The sequence below is a fragment of the Moschus berezovskii genome, chromosome 22 (genome assembly GCF_049115385.1).
Source record: "Moschus berezovskii isolate FMDL1 chromosome 22, NW_MosBer_1.0, whole genome shotgun sequence".
NCBI lineage: Eukaryota > Metazoa > Chordata > Mammalia > Artiodactyla > Moschidae > Moschus > Moschus berezovskii.
In genome coordinates, this window is record NC_142481.1 from 11,497,477 (window position 1) to 11,517,240 (window position 19,764).

Here is a 19,764-nt window from a genome sequence, read left to right on the forward strand (position 1 = left end):
GGACATGAGTTTGAGTGAACTCCGGGAGTTGGTGATGGACAGGGAAGCCTGGCGTGCTGTGATTCATGGGGTCGCAAAGAGTCGGACATGACTGAGCGACTGAACTGAACTGAAGTACCAAGAAAGGAAAAGAAAAGTGGAGTGATGCAGGTGATGAAGTGCCCAGGGCTGTTGCACTTTTAAATAGTAAACCTCACTGAGAGTAATATTTGAGCAAAGAATAAAGAAGGTGAAGCAAACTTTGTGGCCACTGAGATAAAGAACATACCAGCAGAGAAACAGTGACCAGGTTTGAGGGACAGCACAAAGCCCAACATAGTTGGACCGGAATGGGCAAGTGAGGAAGTAATGGAAGATGAGGTCAGAGAGGAGGGGCTAAAAAGGATAAATTAATTCAGAAATGGAGGATCTACCTATTTATCATTACTGAGGTGTATTGTAGAAACCATCCTCCTCTCTATCTGATAACAAAAGACTGTTAGACTCTGCCAAAATTAAGGGTGACTCTCATCTCTGTGGCAGATTTTACTAGATTTTTAAAAAAGTCACAGTGAAACTGAAGTGTCAAGACATCAAATAACAAGAGGCAGGCCCAAAGCATTTATTTCACCGTTCTCTTTGTGTGCCCCAAGTTTCAATGTTAAGCTATTGTTGAATGTTATCCTTTCAGCTTCTGCCAATCATCAACTGTCTAAGCTAGAATTAGAGCTAACAGAGATAGTTCTCATCCATTTTTGGGGTGTTTTGTTTGTTTTTGACTCTCTATAGGTCAGAATTATAGGCTCTAATATAATCCTTATTTAATTTTAAGGCCCAATTCAATCCCAATTCAAATTTAAGGCATTGAAAAATGAAGATGTTTAATAGAAATCTTAAAATGAGAAAAAGCATTAAGTCCCAACAAGGGAGATTTCAAAGAGAATGTGAAAGCTTTCCATGTTTTCATAATTTGTTGAAATGTATCTCTTTAAAGAGAACCCCAAACTCCTACAATTCCCTGATAAAGGACCTACTGACTAGTTCATATGTCTTTCTGTTTCTCCTAAGGGGAAAAGTGCAGAGTTCTGTCAGATGTCCTGTGGAAGATTTCCCAGAGTCTCCTTAAATGGAGACAAACCCTGAAAAAAAGGGAAGTCAATTTTAATTGAAAAGTTGTGTGTTATAAAAGTAAAAGATAGCCTCTTTCCCAGCTGGAACCATGGAGGGAGCAGAAGAGAAGAAAAAGAAGGTTCCTGCTGTGCCAGAAACCCTTAAGAAAAACCAAAAGAATTTCGCAGAGCTTAGGATCAAGCGCCTGCGAAGGAAGTTGCCTAAAAGATGCTTCGAAAGGCAAGGAGGAAGCTTATCTATGAAAAAGCTAAGCATTACCATAAGGAATACAGGCAGACGTACAGAACTGAAATTCCAATGACTAGAATGGCACGAAAAGCCGGCAACTTCTATATACCCACGGAACCCAAATTGGCATTTGTCATCAGGATCAGAGGTATCAACGGTGTGAGCCTGAAGGATCGAAAGATGCTGCAGCTCCTTCGCCTCCGGCAGATCTTCAATGGCACCTTTGTGAAGTTGAAAAAGGCTTCAATTAACATGCTGAGAATTGTGGAGCCATACATTGCATGGGGGTACTCAAATCTGAAGTTCGTGAATGAATTGATCTACAAGCGTGGTTATGGCAAAATCAACAAGAAGCGAATTGCCCTGATAGTCAACGCATTGATTGCTCCACCTCTTGGGAAATACGGCATCATCTGCATGGAGGATCTGATTCATGAGATCTATACCGTTGGAAAACGTTTCAAAGAAACAAACAGCTTCCTTTGGCCCTTTAAATTGTCTTCTCCACGAGGTGGAATGAAGAAAAAGACCACCCATTTTATATAAGGTGGAGATGCTGGCAACAGGGAAGACCAGATCAACAGGCTTATTAGAAGGATGAGCTAAGGTATCTAGCAGGATTATTTTTGTAATCTGGTTAGTTAACAAACAATTGAAGCAAAAACAAACAAAAAGAAAAGAAAAAGTAAAGGATATGTCTACGGAATAAGTACCTTTAAAGATTTTCACTAAAATACAAGTGCTCATTTTTAGGTGGTAAGACATTGACTCTTCACTCTTTTTTTTTACCTTGGGTAGAGATTTTTTTTTAAATTACTATTAACATTTCGTTGTCATTTTATCGTTACTGTGATTGTTGTTATTATTTTATAAAGATAGAGTCGCGGTGGTCCCTGCAGCACCGTAAACCACGAGTAACCTGGCGCGGCCCCCCTGGTGCCGCGCAAGGGCTTCTGGGGATTGTAGTCCACGGGCTACCTCGCGCATGCGCCATGGTCCGGGACGGATGCTGTGGGCGACATTGTTTGGGGCGCTGTAGTGAGTGTGGCTCGGACCGCGCCCCCTTCCGAGGTGTCACTGTGCATGAGGGGTAGAGGTTGTGAAACTGTAACCCGACCTTGTGAACTGGAATGGGAGGCGTTGGAAGTATGGACTGCTGCTGCTACTGCTAAGTCGCTTCAGTCGTGTCAGTGACTTCCTTGGCGATGTGGAGTGGTGAGGGGCTCCGGCCCGACCTCCCTGGAATGGGATCCGGAGTGGGGAGCTTGGACTGGTTTGCGAGGTGGTGCCCCTGCAGGTTTGTAGGATGTGCAACTCCGGGTCAGAGTTGGTGTCAGTCTTGGCACGTTCATCTCTGAACCCAGGCGGGGGACAGGAGACGTAGCCTCAAGTGTTGGAGATGCTGATTTGGGCCACGCGCCCCTGATGGGGAGGGTTTTCCTGGTAGCTCAGTCAGCAAAGAATCTGCCCCTAATGCGGGACACCCGGTTCGATTCCCCGGGTCAGGAAGATCCTCTGGAGTAGGGAATGGCAACCCACTCCAGTATTCATGCCTAGAGAGACAGAGGAGCATGGCGGGCTACAGTCCATGGGGTCGCAAAGAGACGGACAGGACTAAGCAACACACACACCCACCCTCCCTGATGGGGAGAGGAATTGACCCAAGCAGTTGGGTTATCTCCGATAGAAAGGACAGCTTGGTCTGTTCATTCCTGGTTTCGGCGGAGGGGCGATTCCGGCTCAGCGGCCTACATCCTTGGACTCTTAGTTTCTGAAAGCTTCTGCGTTTGGGGTGTGGCAGCTCTTGACTCCAGCGGGGCAATCTTGGCTTTAGGGCAGAAGTTCTGGCCTCTGGAAATAGGGGGGCAACTCAAACTGTGCATCCCTTCTCTGTATGTCCGGGGCGGGAGTATGTCTCTGAATACAGTATGAAGACAGAGAGTGCTATCTTTGAGGATTATAAGACACATAGCAAATTGTAAACTGTTAAACTGCAGTCAACAAATATGAACACTGACTCTACATTTGATAATATTAGAGAATTATTGAGGTGTAATATTAACATTTTAAAGATGATTTCATATCTTTTAGAGCTACTTACTGAAATATGTATGGACAAAATAATATGTCAGGGAATTGCTTCAAAATAGTCTGTGAATATGTGGGGAATGGGTAGAGGTGTAGTTGAAACAAGAGTGACCACATGTTAATAATTGTTTAAACCAAGTGACTGGTACATGGGGGTTCACTGTGTTATTCTGTCTGCCTTTGTATATGTTAGAAATTTCCGTAATACAATATTTTCAGAACAATTTTCCAGTTAACTAGCTAGGAAATGCCTGAAGCATTTGGATTTTCCTCTTAGTTGCACATAGTATGTGGGGCCAGACCTTGGAAATCCCCCCTCGGTTAGACCCCAATGCTCTGGGAGTCCCTGTGAGCTCCAAGGTGTAATCAGAGTTTCAGGCCTTTCAATAAAATTCTGTAGTTTTCCTCCTTTCTTAGTGAAGTTGAGGTCATTTATGTCTTTTGTCCCTTGTAAATGGGACGATTTTTCAGTTCTATCTCTGTGAGTATCATTGTGTTTTTCAGCATCTCAAACCTATTATTTCCAAAACTGAACTTCTGATCCTCCTCACAAAACCTGTCCCTCCTATGGACTTCCCCATCTCTGTCAAGGACAACTCCGTCTTTGCAGTAAATGAGGCCGAAGTTTCCTCTCCTGTCTTTCTCTGCCCACATGCAAACCATCAACAGATCCTGTTGACCAGATCATTGGTATAAATCCTGATCCCTGCCATTTCTCACTACCTCCACCTCTGCTTCCCTGATCCAAGGCACTGTCATCTCTGACTGGGATTTCCTGAAAACCACCTAACTAGTCTTCCTGCTCCCCTTCTTACCATTGGTAGTCCATTCTTTGTATGTATGTCTATTCTGATTTTGTGGGGATTTAAAGTTAATTTTTATTGGAGTATAGTTACTTTACAATATTGTGTTAGTTTCTACTGTACAGCAAAATGAATCAGCTATGTGTGTGTGTGTAGCTCAGTCGTGTCTGGCTCTTTGTGACCCTATGGACTGTAGCCCTCCAGGCTCCTTTGTCCATGGAATTCTCCAGGCAAGAGTACTGGAGTAGGTAACCATTCCCTCCTCCAGGGGATCTTCCCAACTGAGGGATCAAACCTGGGTCTCCTACAAAGAAGGCTGATTCTTTACTGCCTGAGCCAGCAAGGAAGCCCTGCATCAGCTATACATATATCCCCTGTTTTTTGGATTTCCTTCCCATTTAGGTCAACACAGAGCATTGAATAGAATTCCCTGTGCTGTACAGTAGGTTTTCAGTAGTTATCCATTTCATACATAGCATCAATAGTATATATAAGTCAACCCCAATTGGCAGTCTGTTCATCACAGCGACTAGCATGATCCTATTAATACCTCAGTTAAATCATGTCACTCCTCTGTTCAGAATCCTCCCATTACTTCTAACTAATGAGACTAGCAGCCCAAACCTTCAAGTGTTCTTACAGCATCTACCACCTGGCTCCCTTTTCCTGCATTCCATTGCCTCTTGCTCATTCCCACACGCACTCCACTTGAGCCATGTGCATACTGCCACCCCAGGGTCTTTGCACTTGCTATTTCCTCTGTCTAGAATGCTCTGTACACACACTTGCATTGCCCACTCCCTTACTTCTTTAAGTATCACCTCAGTGAGACATTTCCTGACCACCCTGTTTCACTCCCAGTCCCCCTTCCCTGCTTTTTTAATTTTTTGCTCCATAGCATTGATCACTGTGGTATCTTCAGTGTCCAGATCACTGCCTGGCACCCAGTAGGCACTTAATAAATATGTGTTACATGAGGGTGTTGAGAAACTGAGGTAGAGGTGTCTGAGGAGAAGGTCCTCACCAGAGGCCTTGGCGGAGGGCCCGCCTCGCTTTCACAAACATCTTGCCCTTTGAAGCTGTTTCATTCAGCCCTTAACAACCCTCAGCATGCAGCGCAAGAAACACTCCGTAGCCCAAGTAACACGTTCTTTGTTCTTCTTTATTTAGTGTTAGGAATACTCCCTTCGCACGTAGTCCTTGAGTTAATTGGAAGCCATGCCGGTAACCTTGATTGATAGCTGACTTGAAGCTTAGGAAACTGATTAATGTTTAGAAGTGGAGCCAGCATGTCTGGTAAAGCTATGTAAATCTAAGTTTATCAACGCTTCACAGGTGTCCTGGTTTTTGTCATGCTGATGTAGCTGTTAAAGTCTTCCTTATAAAACTATATAATAGCGCTTGTAAAATAAAGCAAATTGTCAGTCTCCTAGAAGGCTGTCCGTGTCCATTTTTCAGAGGCATCTCCGCCAAGCTCTACAAGAGGGAATGCAGTCCCTGTCCTCTCTGAGCTTAGAGATGGAGGCGGAAGGCAATTAAGCCACTGCAGTATAATGCTGTCATAGGAGAAAGTGGTACCTGCTGTAGTCTGAATGTTTGTGTCCCCCTCAAATTCATTATGTTGAAAACCTAATGGCAGGATTTCCCTGGCGTCCAGTAACTAAGGCTCCACGCTCCCAGTACAGGGGGCCCATTTCTATTCCTTGTCAGGGAACTAGATTCCCACACGCCACAATTATGCTGCAATCAAGACTAAAGATCCCGTGTGCCGCAACTAAGGCCCAGCACAGCCAAAAAAATAAATATATTAAAAGAAAATGTGACAGTTTGACCCAAAAGCTTGAGGAAAGAGATAGGAGTTATACAGGTGTCTGGGATGGGATTGGTAGGCGGGGGGCTTGAGGAGGTGGGGATTTGGTCTGGTGAGTGTGAGAGGAGAGGAAAAGACATCTTGGAAAAAGAAGAATGTGTGAGAAAACTGTCCAGTCCAGAAGGAACCAATATTCTTTCACAACTTGTTAAACCCCCGGTTTCATGGATTCTCTCTTCTTTGCAGTTCTGGTTTCTCTGGCTCCTGCTCTGTCTGAGAGGAAGACAGTGTGATTAAGCTCCAGGTAAACTGAAGTTTCCTTTCTTTCTCTTAAATGCCATGTCCATTCTGAGGAGCTGGATATCTCTATTTTCCAAAAGGAAGTCAGCAATTTTTGAGTGACTGCTGTGTGGTAGGCACTTTACCTTATTTATAACAGCTGGGAGAGGTAGTGGTATTATTCCCTTTGGAGAAATTAAGAAACAGGCTCAGAAGTGTCAGGCTGTCTGGTTCAGGGCTGCTCCCCAGTTCAGTTTGCTTACCAGTGCCAGTCAATGAGCTGCTTGTCCCTGGTCCATGAGAGTTAAGTACAGAAATCAAGAGTAAGGGACTTCCCTTGTGATCCAGTGGTTAAGAATCTACCTTGCAATGCAGGGGACATGGGTTCGATCCCTGGTCTGGGAACTAAGATCCCACATGCTGTGGCACAACCAGCATGCAGAAAGGCAGCCAAATACATAAATATTTTTTAAAAAGAAAACAAAACAAGGGTTTGGAGAATTGCTTGGTGGGGTTAGAACTCCATGCTTTCACAGCTGTGGCTCCAGGTTCAATTCCTGGTCAGGGAACTAAGAGGATTTGGAGCAAAAAGATAAAAACTTAATGACTGATACAGAAGCTTCCAATGTAGCTCTTCTTCCAAGAGTCATTGGTGCAGATGATGAATGTGGCATGTGCTTGATGTTTTAGGAAACCTTGACCTTCAAGGACGTGGCCATGGTCTTCTCCAAGAAGAGCTGGCACTCTTGGACTCTGCCCAGATAAACCTGTACCAAGACGTGATGCTGGAGAACTTCAGGAACCTGGTCTCCGTGGGTGAGGACAACAAGCCCCTATAACTAAGCATCAAACCACTGGTCCCATTTTCTCAAGTGGTCAGCTTCAAACTGGATAGAATATTCCAGCTGGAGCACAAAGGGAAACCTCCTAAGAAATACACATGCAGATGACAACCTGCAGTTAATGAGTTTTAATAACTGTGAGCAGGTGGTCCCTTGTGAGTTGTGGGTGGGTGAGGGAGCTCTCCCCTGGCCTGTGCCCCCTGCCTGTGGGCATCTGATGCAGTTGGTAAGCCTATACTGATCTCACCACATGTTTAGGATCTTATTCCCTCATATTTTCCAGAACAAGACTGAGGAAGTTCACACATTACCAAGGCCTTGGTCCCTTGGTTGCCTCTAGAATAAAACTAATGTGGTTTGTTTTTTTTTTTTCAGTTTCCTTTTTTTTTAACCAATGTTTTGGACAAACTGGTATTAAAGGAACCAAGTTAGGATCTGGTTGGTAGTCAGTATACTATGAGTGTCCACTTATTTGCTCTCCTGCTGATCAATATCTATCCTAGCTTCAATTTCTCAGAGCCCTGTATACAGGTATCTGTGACCTCAGTTTAGTTTATGAGATAGTTGCTCTTATTGTCCCCCTTCTACAGAGTAAACAACTGAGGCTCAGAGTGAACGAGTAACTTGCCCAGGATCACCCAGCTTGTCAGAGGAACTAGGATTTGAACCTCCCAGTCTGACCCTCAGCCCTGTGCTTGTAATAACCAGGTGACATGAAGTACTGCCATGTCCATAGATTGTAAACAGGGCTCCTTGGCCTAAATGTGCAGGACTGACCCCATTGGTGAGTCCTGAAATCAAGTGACCATGTCATAGCTGCTGCTGCTAAGTCACTTAAGTCGTGTCCGACTCTGTGCGACCCCATAGACGGCAGCCCACCAGGCTCCCCCGTCCCTAGGATTCTCCAGGCAAGAACACTGGAGTGGGTTGCCATTTCCTTCTCCAATGTGTGAAAGTGAAAAGTGAAAGTGAAGTCGCTCAGTCATGTCCGACTCATAGCGATCCCACGGACTGCAGCCTACCAGGCTCCTCCATCCATGGGATTTTCTAGGCAAGAGTACTGGAGTGGCTTGCCATTGCCTTCTCCGATGTCATCACTAGCAGTTTTGAAAAAGCAAAACAAATCCATGGACTAGAACACAAAAGGATTTATCATTTGCACCTGGTAAGGTAAGTCTCAACTGATCACAGTATTTTAGTTTCTGGTCTGTGTCTCTGTGTAGGTACTGGGTACAGTGTAAATGCTTTTCTTGCTATGGGTATAGTTCAAACAGTTGGAAAACTACTGCTTTAAGCCTGTTCCTGTTTCCTCTGAGACCACTTTATGAACCAAAGTCACTCAATAAAATGAATCAGAAAATTACCTTAAACTAGAAGCAGTGTCCAGATCATATTTGTGACATTTTGTGAAGCCTATTTTTGGGTGCCAAGGTGTTGTGATCATCTTCAACCCTCTATTTCTTATGAACCTTTCATACAATCTTGCTTTCCTGGGTGCCAGGCTGTGAATAGTTCCATGCTGCCCATTCTTCTAGCCGTTGCTGTTAGAGATTCTGCAATAACCTCAAAGGGGAGAAGTTGGGAATTGGACTAAAGGGTCTTGATGGATTTTGCCTCTTCACAATGCCAGAGAACCTCAGGGAAAATAAAAAGGATGTCTCATATTTCACAATATTATCCCCATTTCAATCCCCACTACAGCTGTAGGCCCGCTGTGTACAGTTGTGCAGGTTGTACACAAATATACATGATAGTTCTATCACATTTAATCGTTGATATAAAGGAAAGGACTTGGTTAGGAGAGAGGACTTGTTGCTTGTTTCTACAACCTTCTACAGGATCCTGGAAGGTCTCTGTGATCCTTTATATCTCTCACCATGTCCAGAACTCCATTATTATATATATTATATGAATCATATGGGAGCCATCCCCTTATGTTTGGGGGTTTTTGTTTTGTTTTTTACATATTTTTGTTCTTCTAACTTCATATCATGTAATAAATAGTCACATGGTATAGTAGCTATGATGATTCTTTCTGATGTATACTCACCCCTTCAGTCAGCAATAATCAGGAATATGTTGAAAATGAATTCACAGTGAACAACAAATTTTAAGTATGGTGCATTCCATTTCAGTGTGGTCCAATAGGTACAGTGTTTAAAAGTGCATCTCCCTTTAAAGCCTCACAGATGTACATAATTCTTACAAAAGTACCCACACAGAGATTTATTAAGTTTTAAAGTTGTCTCACAGGGGAATATGTGCTTAAAAACTATAAAAGTTTTTGTATTTTGGAAGCAAGGTTATTCTAGATAAATTTATTTTTAAATATTGCTGAAAAAACTATGGGCTTTAGAGGTCATGGATATCAAATCCATTACTGAAAAACAAATGAGCAAAATGACTGAAGTCTTTCTATGGAGTAGTCTCATAGCAGAGAGGTGAATTTCTTCCTTTATAAATTGTTTCCAGTATTTCTTTTGATGCATCTGCAGTCAGTGGTTTTTGATTGGCAGCTCACAGATTAGAATGATTAGGTTTCTAATTGTTTCATCCACAACTAGGATCCAGTGGCAACTTCTTATCCCACCCAGCTTCATATCCTCAGAGTCTTTGGATAGATGATCTACTTGTTTACTTAGCCAAATTCTATTTCTCCTCATAGAAGACAGTATTAAAAACAACCTTATGTACCTTCAGGAAAAAGGCTTGAGTTACCTCTCCCCAGAAGTGCTCTACTTTTGGCAGATTTGGAACCAAAGGATCAGTGAATTGACCGTGAGTCATGATTATGGTATTATGAATCTTCAAGGAGATTGTCCCCAGTATTTAGGAGACATTTCCCTCTGTGAAGAGTGGACAGGAGGGTCTCTGCAGATTTCTGAAAATGAAAACCATGTAATAAATGCCATTAATTTAGAAAGTCAAGACATCACAGCTTGGAAAAGCCTGACACAGGCTGTTACCCTAGAATCCTGGAAGAAAGCCAACCTAATGACTGAGCCCCATAATTTGCAGAGAAAGCAGATAGAAGAGAAATTGGATGGATGTGCTCGGTGTGATGACAGCTTCCTTCAGACCTTGCATGATTATGATGATTCCCAAGAATGTAAAGGAGAGGAACTTTGTAGATACACCAGCTGTGGGAAACACTTGGTTATAAAGTCAACAGTCAAACACAGTCACGGTCCATGCAGTGTGGCACGCTTTCAGATGTAATAACTCTGGAATGGGCTTCACAGATGATGCTCATGTTCATCACAGTGCTCACAGGGGAGGAAGATCTTACCAACACCATCAGTATGGAAGGGACTTTAGCCAGAGCTCAGAACGTACTGTTCACAATAAAACTCATTCAGGTGAGGAAACTTGTAAAGGTCAAGAGTGGGCTCAGGGCTGCAAACAGAACTCAGACCTTCTGAGGAATCCCAATGGCCCTCCAGGAGACAAGCCCTGTAAATGCATGGACTGTGGCAAAGGCTTCAGTTGCGATTCCTTTCTTCACAACCATCGCCGAATCCACACAGGGGAGATGCCCTACACCTGTGATGTGTGTGGGAAGGGGTTCGGATTTGGGTCATTTCCATCAGAGGGTCCACAGTGAGAAAAGGCCGTATAAGTGCGCCGAGTGTGGGAAGGACTTCGATCAGAGCTCCAACCTTCTTGTCCATCAGAGGGTCCACACGGGGGAGAAACCCTACAAATGCAGCGAGTGCGGCAAACGCGTCACTTCCAGCTCTGTTCTCCAAGTTCACCAGAAGCTGCACACGGGGGAGAAGCCTTACAGGTGTGACGAGGGTGGGAAGAGCTTCAGCCAAAGCACACACCTGCACGTTCACTAGAGGGTGCACACGGGGGAGAAACCCTACATATGTGATGTGTGCAGGAAGGCTTTCACCTAGAGCTCAGTCATCAGAGTTCACACAGGAGAAAAACCTTACACGTGCCAAGTGTGTGATAAGGGCTTCAGTTACCGCTCCTATTTTCACTTACATCAGAGAGATCACACCCAAAAGAAGCCATATAAATGCGACAGTTGTGGGAAGGGCTTCAGTTGGAAGTCAGATCTTCATGTTCATCTCTGAGTCCACACAGGAGAGAGGCCCTATAAGTGTAAGGAGCGCATCAGTTGGGAAGCGCATCAGTTGTAACTCATATCTTCTTGCCCATTAGAGAGTTCATAGGGATGAGATAGACTATGCATGTCATGAGCACAACAAAGCTCAGGAAATATATAGCTTGGACCTTCTTACTCAGCCAAGACTGCACAAGAGGACAGAAACATTATAAATGTAGCTAGTCTGGGCTCAATGAGGAAAACAGAAGCCACTCTAGGTGTTCCAGATGATAGACACTTAGTCATTGGGAGGGCTGGAGGAGCAAAGAACAGGGACGCTGCCACCCATGATGTCAGCATGCAGCACTAAAGCACGTTTCTTAAGGGCATTCCGGGAAACTACTGTGAATCTCAACACCTTTCTTGAAACACCCATCAGCTGTCATAGGCCAAAAAGTGATTCTTGACAAATGGGTTGTTTATGGCAATGACAGTAGTTAGAGGTCAAATTTCCATTAATGGGTGTGCCCAGGAAGGAAATTCTAATTGGGATGGGGCCAGCAAGAACTTCAGTCCAGCCAAAACCTGTAGGTGTCTTTGCTTGTTTTTAGAATCTCCTCTAGAAATGTATTCTCTGCTAAGAACATTCAAAATAGTGCTCAGAGATGAAAGCTGTGTTATTAGTGTGGTAAGAATTAGGCCATACTCAGGTTTTCAAATGCATGATTCTTCATACAGTCGAGAAGCTCTACAGAAGTGATATTTTAAGGGTGCGGCAGAGACACTGATGTGTATTCATATGCCTACTGGTTCTGTTTTCCAAGCCAAAGTGTTCATTGTCAGAAGCAGACACTACTCTTTCTCAGCATCTTGTTTAGTAATGGGTTTTTAGAAGGTGCTCGTTTTGTCAAGTTCCTATCAAAACTGTGATTCAGTTTGGGATTATAGTTGGATTTTGGAGGAGGACGTACTTTTACAGTATCTTTATCTTCAATAACAATGTATTTTTGTATCTGTTTGTTTATTTTGTTTGTTATTTTGATCATATTTTATCCCTAGTTTTCTTTCCTTTTTTAAAGAATATTTATTTGGCTGTATCAGGTCTTAGTTGTGGCCCATGGGATCTTAGTTCCCTGACCAGGGATTGAACCTGAAACCCCTGCATTGCAAAGTGAATTCTTAACTTCTGGACCACCAGGGAAGTCCCTTTAGTTGTTTTTTTTTTTTTTTTACATTACATTTTCGTACTAGTTATTGTTTGTATATGAAACAGCCATTCAAATGCAAATAAAACCATCCCTGAAGTATTACATTCTTACCAATTCAGGTCGGCAATAGTGAAAGATTAACTAAACTCAGTGTCAGTAAGGGAGTAGAAAGAAGTTAGCATCCTTCCCATATGTTAGTGAAAAAAAAGAAAACAGGTGTAATACTTCTGAAGAGGATTTTATATACATGTATCTAAGTGTATAAGGAGCATTATCTTTCAACCACTAATGCAATTGCTCAGAATTTGTCTTTAAGACATGATTGCATAGGTTGGAAAAGATGGTTTAAAGAAGGGAGCATATTCTAAGAATATTTGCAATAATAAAAATTGTAGACAACCTAAAGTTCCATGAATAAGAGATTGAGCAAATTATGTCATCCTCATATAATGGAATAATGTGTGGGTGTGTCTGACTCTTTGCAACCCCATAGACTATGGCCCACCTGGCTCCTCTGTCCATGGAATTTTCCAGGCAAGAATACTGAAGTGGGTTGCCATTCCCTTCTCTTAGGAGATGTTCCTGACCCAGGGATCAACTCTTGAGTCTCCTGCATTGGTAGGTGCATTGTTTACCACTGTACCACCTGGGAAGCCCACAGAAAGGAATAATATCAACCATTAAAATGATTTAGACCTATAAGTTTTCACATATTGTTTGGAGAAAACAGCAAGTTATAAAAGATCAAGTATGATCTATAATAGACAAGAGTAGGATGCAGAGCAGCCCTGGGACCAATCCTCCACCACTGCTCTGCATTTCACTTTTCAGTGTTGTGGCAAGCTTTGCTTGGGGGATTTAAAACAAGTGGGGATATGTCTAACAGGAAATGTTTTCTCCAAATTATTTTCCTCTTCTGAAAAATCTTTGCTTTTATCTTATCCTGTTTAATATATGTGAAACTTCAAAACTGAGATTACCAAATATTCTCTTTCCTTTCACAAAGATAGAATCTGTAATATAGAGAATCATGAGATGTGACTTGTGGTAATGGTCTCCTCATTTTAAGTTAGGTGTTTTTAACATATTTGCTGTTATTTATTTTGGTTTTTCTCTTCAGAAACTTGCCCAGGCTTTGCATTGGCTTTGTTTGAACAGAATATGTTTCATGTTCAAATATGTCCATTCCTTTCTATGACATGTTTTTGCCAAAAGGAAAAAAAAAAGAACCTGTATCTAAGATAGCCTTTAAATTAAAATTCTGCTTATAGGACATTTAGAAGTTTTGAGGAGAAAGTACAAGAAGCCAATAGACAAATCCAGAACTCAGACATGTAATTTGTTTTTTTTTTTTTAGTAAGAGTATCACTATATTTATTCTCATTCAGGCAATTTTTCTGTAACTTCAACATTTTCCTCTCAAAACGTAAGAACAAAAGAATCCCAAAGCTTAGAACTGGATCACTTGGCCCTTTCTCTTCTTATCTCCTCCGAGTTCAAAATGCTTGCACCTCTTAATGGCCAGCATCCTCTTGGATCTGCAATTGGGCTCAACGCATTCAAGCCTCAGCACGATCTTCTTTGTGGTTTTAGCCTTCTTCCGGAAAATTGGCTTGGTTTGCCCACCATAGCCACTCTGCTTCCGATCATAGCGCCTCTTTCCCTGGGCATACAGCGAATCTTTGCCCTTCTTATACTGGGTCACTTTGTGAGGCTGATGCTTTCCACACTTCTTACAGAAAGTTCTTCGGGTTTTAGGTACATTGACCATCTTTGCAGTAGAGGTGTCTTCGCGGTGGAAACGAGAGACGCGACGGCCAAGTTCCTGCCTCGCTCGGCTCGCGCCTCACAGGAAGAAGACATGTAATTTGACATCTTTGTTTCTCCAACAGTTCAAGGACATGAGAGATGGTGGTGGCTGTAAATGGTGTAGGATATAGTTTTAGAATAAATGAGCCTAAGGTGAGATAACAGTCAAATACAATGAATTCATCTATTTGGATACTGACCAGAGTAAACCAGCTGTAAAATATTATTATTTTTAAGCAATATGATATTTGAAAGATAATGTTAAAGACTGCTTTAAAATTCTTTCTAAGTGTGCTTAGTTGCGTCTGACTCTTCCTAACCCCATGGACTGTAGCCATGCCAGGCTCCTGGCATGGACTGAAATCCCGCCAGGATTTCCTTCAGAAATCCTCTTGCCATGGGATTTCCCAGACAAGAAGACTGGAATGGGTTGCCATTTCCTGCTCCAGGGGATCTTCCTGCCCCTGGGATCGAACTGCATATCTTGCATCTTGCGTTTCCTGCATTGGCAGGCAGATTCTTTACCACTGCACCACCTGGGAAGTCCTTAAAATTCTTTAGTAACAAAATTTTTAAATGATACATGAAGCCAGTGTGGCATAACGTTGATAAAAATGTTGAATTTAATCTATATGTATTTAGTACTTCATGTTACTATTCTCAATACTTATGTACTATTTTTAGAAGTTTCACTTTTTAAATTATTTCCTGCCCAGAGGAAAGTGCTAAGTACATATTTCCAGTAGTTTCACTTGTTGTAGTTATATGGACTCCATCTCCCACATCAACTTACGTAGCCCCCAGCCCTAAATAATAATGACCTCACCTTGTCTAACAGAGAAGGCAATGGCAAGCCACTCCAGTACTCTTGCCTGGAAAATCCCATGGATGGAGGAGCCTGGTAGGCTGCAGTCCATGGGGTCGCTAAGGGTCAGACACGACTGAGTGACTTCACTTTCACTTTTCACTTTCACACATTGGAGAAGGAAATGGCAACCCACTCCAGTGTTCTTGCCTGGAGAATCCCAGGGAAGGGGGAGCCTGATGGGCTTCCATCTGTGGGGTCACACAGAGTCGGACACGACTGAAGTGACTTAGCAGTAGCAGTAGCAGCAGCAACACCTTGTCTAAAAAGATTCATAGCAAATATATGGTATCAAAAAGAACAATATAGGAGTAGTCAAAGGAAAGCTTGACTTTGAACATTAAAAATTCCAAGGAAAGAGACTTTTTCCTTATTACAGTATTTTCTCCAGTTCTTTGCCCATGCAGCTCTTCTCATTTGTCAGAAACAAGGAAGCAGTTTGTTTTATGGCCTGTGCTTGGAACTCCTTGTGCTTGGCATCTTGGAGTAAATAGTATATGCTAGACAGCAAAGTCAGAAGTAGATGAATATAGGCATATATAAAGAGACAATGGAGTCAAACCAAGTCGGAGATTCCATGTCCCTTAAGGTCGATGTCCAGTGCAGCACAGAGCAAATCTTGTCATAGGCATAGCTTTCCTGCTAAAATGTGTTCATTTTCTTTACATGTGAGAAGCTTCTCTTTTTCCCCCCTAAATATCTATATTTCCTTTAAATCCCCACGTTCTAGTTTTCTTCTTGAAAAAAAAAAAATTGCAAAAAAGAAAAAGGCCAAATGCTAACCGTGCTTAAATGACTCAGGTTGAGTTTAACCCAAAGAGATAGTGGAGGGAAGGCGGAAGCACTACCATGCAGAGGATTCTGGGAGGTGTAGTCGGAAGCAGTTCCACCCCAGACAGGCAGGGCTGTAGTCCCATACCCCTTTGGCATTTCTGGGAACTGTAGTCCAGAACTTTCGTGCAATCAACAACACTTCCTCTTCAGGAGTGCAGGGTGTTGCCCTCTCGGAGAGTCTCCGGAACCTGCGAAGTAACTCGCAAGAACTTCCGTTTCACAGGAGGTTGCGGCCATCACTCTCTTTGTGCAGTGGTGACTTGAATCCTAGTAACAGCCCCGCGCTTCCTCAGTCTAGGCAAGGGGCCAACAGTGGTCCCGGAAGAGAAGCAATGGTCGGTGGGTGACAAGGGTTAGAAGCATTTGCGTTTCCTTCTCGGCAGAAAATCCTAGCGTTTGCAGAGCAGTTGGTTGGGATGGGCGGGTATAGTACATGGCTTTTTTGGTGGATGGGCTTCCCCGGTGAAACCGCCTGCAGTGCAGGAGACCCAGAAGAGACACGGGTTGGATACCTGGGTCGGGAAGATCCCCTGCAGGAGGACGTGGCAACCCACTCCAGTATTCTTGCCTGGAAAATTTCGTGGACTGAGGAGCCTGGCAGGCTACAGTGCATGCGGTTGCACAGAGTCGGACTTGATTGAAGCGACTGAGCACGCACTAGTGACCACTAGCAAAATTTTGGATTTCCCCGTAGTTCAAAGGTAAAGCGGAGAAGGCAATGGCACCCCACTCCAGTACTCTTGCCTGGAAAATCCCTTGGGCGGAGGAGCCGGTAGGCTGCAGTTCATGGGGTCGCTAAGAGTTGGACACGACTGAGCGACTTCACTTCCACTTTTCACTTTCATACATTGGAGAAGGAAATGGCAACCCACTCCAGTGTTCTTGCCTGGAGAATCCCAGGGATGGGAGCCTGGTGGGCTGCCGTCTATGGGGTCACATAGAGTCGGACACGACTGAAGTGACTTAGCAGCAGCAGCAGCAAGGGTAAAGAATCGGCCTGCAATGCAGGAGACCATGGTTCAATCCCCTGGAGAAGAGAATGGCAGTATTCTTGCCTAGAGAATCCCATGGACAGAAGCCTGGTGGGCTACAGTTCGTGGGGTCGCAAACAGACAGGACTGAACAATTAACACTTTCATTTCATTTCACTGGGTTCTGTATTCCCCCATCCTTGATTCGCAATCAGCACGGCCACTTGCTAGTGTTATAACTTTGGGCAAGTTAATCTCTGAATCAGTCGCTGGGGTATAATCACATAGTACTTACTCGGTGGGATTGTGGAAGTTAAATGAAGTTAATAATTTTAAAACACGTGGAATAGTAATGGCGCACAGAAAAAGCTGCTCGTTATGGATGCACAAAGCTCCAGCCAACAATAATCAGTTATGTATGAAACAATTTTAATTTCCCTGTGTTTAAAAGGCAGCATATATGTAAAAGTAAAAGAGAGTCAGCTGGGCTGAAAATATTGACCTATTTGACATATATTAATTTATTTGACATATACTGGCATATATGCTAGAAAATGGATTAAAATCCTTAACATGAGTCTTAAGAGAATGAAACCCCAATAGGAATATGGATATGAATAGAAAGGATATGAATAGTCAAGTTTTTAAAAGAAGCAATTGCTATAGCAAGTAAATACATGAAAAATTAGATTAACCAATAAATGAACATGTTTAATCAAGTTGCTTGACTGTGCTCTGGAGTCGTATGAAATGTATCCAGGCTGTAAGGGTAGTAGCTGACCTTCTGTTCTAGGAAGGCAATGACATGGGGGTTCTGGAAAGTGTAGTCCAACAGCTCTGTATAGGTGGCCAACTGCCTCTGCAGAGGGGCATGGTGTGACCATTATCTCCTGGGGAATTCTGGGAGTATAATCAAGAATTGTGGGTACACAGGGAACTCAACCTGGTGCTCTGTGACAACCTAAAAGAGGTGGGATTCGTTTTCTGTAAAATAAGGGGCATGACATTATCTACCTAGTAAAATTGTTTGGAGAGTTAAATGAGATAGTCACAAATAAAAGGTTGAAAGGTTACTTTAGTTAATGTATTTCCTGAGGAATGTTCAGTTTAGTTCAGTCATTCAGTCGTGTCCAACTCTTTGCATACCCATGGACTGCAGCACACCAGGCTCCCCTGTACATCACCAACTCCTGGAGCGTGCTCAAACATGACCATAGAGTCAGTGATGCCATCCAATCATCTCATCCTCTGTTGTCCCCTTCTCCTGCCTTCAATCTTTCCCAGCATCAGAGTCTTTTCCAATGAGTCAGATCTTCATATCAGGTGGTCAAAGTATTGAAACTTAAGTGTCAGTCCTTCCAGTGAATATTCAGGACTGATTTCCTTTAGGATGGACTGGTTGGGTCTCCTTGCAGTCCAAGGGACTCTCAAGAGTGTTCTCCACCACCACAGTTCAAAAGCATCAATTCTTCGGTGCTCAGCTTTCTTTATGGTCCAACTCTCATATCCATACATGACTACTGGAAAAACCATAGCTTTGACTGCTGCTGCTAAGTCGCTTCAGTCGTGTCCGACTCTGTGCAACCCCATAGATGGAAGCCCACCAGGCTCCCCGTCCCTGGGATTCTCCAGGCAAGAACACTGGAGTGGGTTGCCATTTCTTCTAGACAGACCTTTATCAGCAAAGTAATGTGTCTGCTTTTTAATATGTTGTCAAGGTTGGTCATAGCTTTTCTTCCAAGGAACAAGCATCTTTTAATTTTATGGTTGCAATTACCATCTGCTGTGATTTTAGAGCCCAAGGAAATAGTCTTTCACTGTTTCCATTGTTTCCCCATTTATTTGCTATGAAATGTTGGGACTGGATGCCATGATTTTAGTTTTTTGAATGTTGAGTTTTAAGCCAGCTTTTTCACTCTCTTTCACTTTCATCAAGAGGCTCTTTAGTTCTTCTTTGCTTTCTGCCATGAGGATGGTATCATCTGCCTATCTGAGATTATTGATACTTCTCCTAGCAATCTTGATTCCAGATGTTCAGTTACTTGCAAACTTGTATGAGTCCAGGAAGAGATCAGATTTCCACCTGCAGTACTACTAGCCCGCTGATCCCTGCAGGAATCTGGGCTATTCCTTGATTCCTTCTGGATTCATTTTCTGCCTCAGAAGTGGAGTTGGTATGTGTGTGTGTGTCTCCAGGATAGTGTGTGTGTACAAGGGAGACAGAGTTCTGATTTCTCCCTGCTTCCTTTCCTTTCTTAGCCCTGACTTGAAGAGGGCTGTAGGAAGGAAAATTGAATGACTCCAGGTCCTAGCAGCAGAACCTTAGCCTGAGTAGGATTTAGCATCTTTCTTTTTGCCATATCATCTCTCTTCTCAGTGGAGAAGTTTCTTTTAATAATTATTACACATTCTGCTACATGTTTAAATATTTGTTGAATAAAATAGGAGTGGGTAGCAGGAATACTTGGGCATAAATAATACTGATAATAGCCATTTTAAGGGCTTGATACCAATCACCACATTTAATTCTCACAAAAGCCCAGGGAGGTGGGTTATGCCCATTTTAAAAGGAGGACATTGAGACACAGAGCAAAATTTTCCTAGCTGAGTTGTCATCCAACTACTAAGAACCTGAGTTGGGAATTGAACCAACATATTTGCAGTCCCCACCTCATTTTGATTTGTTTGTTGTCTAATCTGGAAGGAATAGTTTGTAAAAGACCAAGAAAACTATGTAAATGATTGTGTTTTCAGTGAGCTTTCTCATGCGTCTTCAGCTTTTTATTGTATTTTATCTCAAGTAATAGTTGTTGATACTTTACTGAAATAATGGTTGGATAACTGAATAATGAAACGTTGT

The 19,764-nt window shown here is 42.9% G+C and overlaps 1 protein-coding gene and 2 pseudogenes across 1 annotated transcript; 2 read left to right on the forward strand and 1 right to left on the reverse strand.

Annotated features, from left to right (window-relative positions):
• The first annotated feature begins 1,186 nt into the window (after positions 1-1,186).
• Positions 1,187-1,944, forward strand: LOC129546701 (large ribosomal subunit protein uL30 pseudogene; annotated as a pseudogene).
• A 5,076-nt stretch (positions 1,945-7,020) lies between these two features.
• On the forward strand, positions 7,021-11,450 carry ZNF285 (zinc finger protein 285; annotated as a pseudogene).
• A 2,313-nt stretch (positions 11,451-13,763) lies between these two features.
• Positions 13,764-14,294, reverse strand: LOC148774337 (large ribosomal subunit protein eL42). The gene has a single exon (XM_088830014.1). It carries the CDS (start codon positions 14,194-14,196, stop codon positions 13,876-13,878), a length of 321 nt encoding a protein of 106 aa, XP_088686140.1. The 5' UTR covers positions 14,197-14,294; the 3' UTR covers positions 13,764-13,875.
• Between the last annotated feature and the right edge of the window lie 5,470 nt (positions 14,295-19,764).

Bases quoted from the DNA above. Each gene is read 5' to 3' on its own strand.
- LOC148774337 (XM_088830014.1), bottom strand. From the start codon at position 14,196: ATGGTCAATGTACCTAAAACCCGAAGAACTTTCTGTAAGAAGTGTGGA.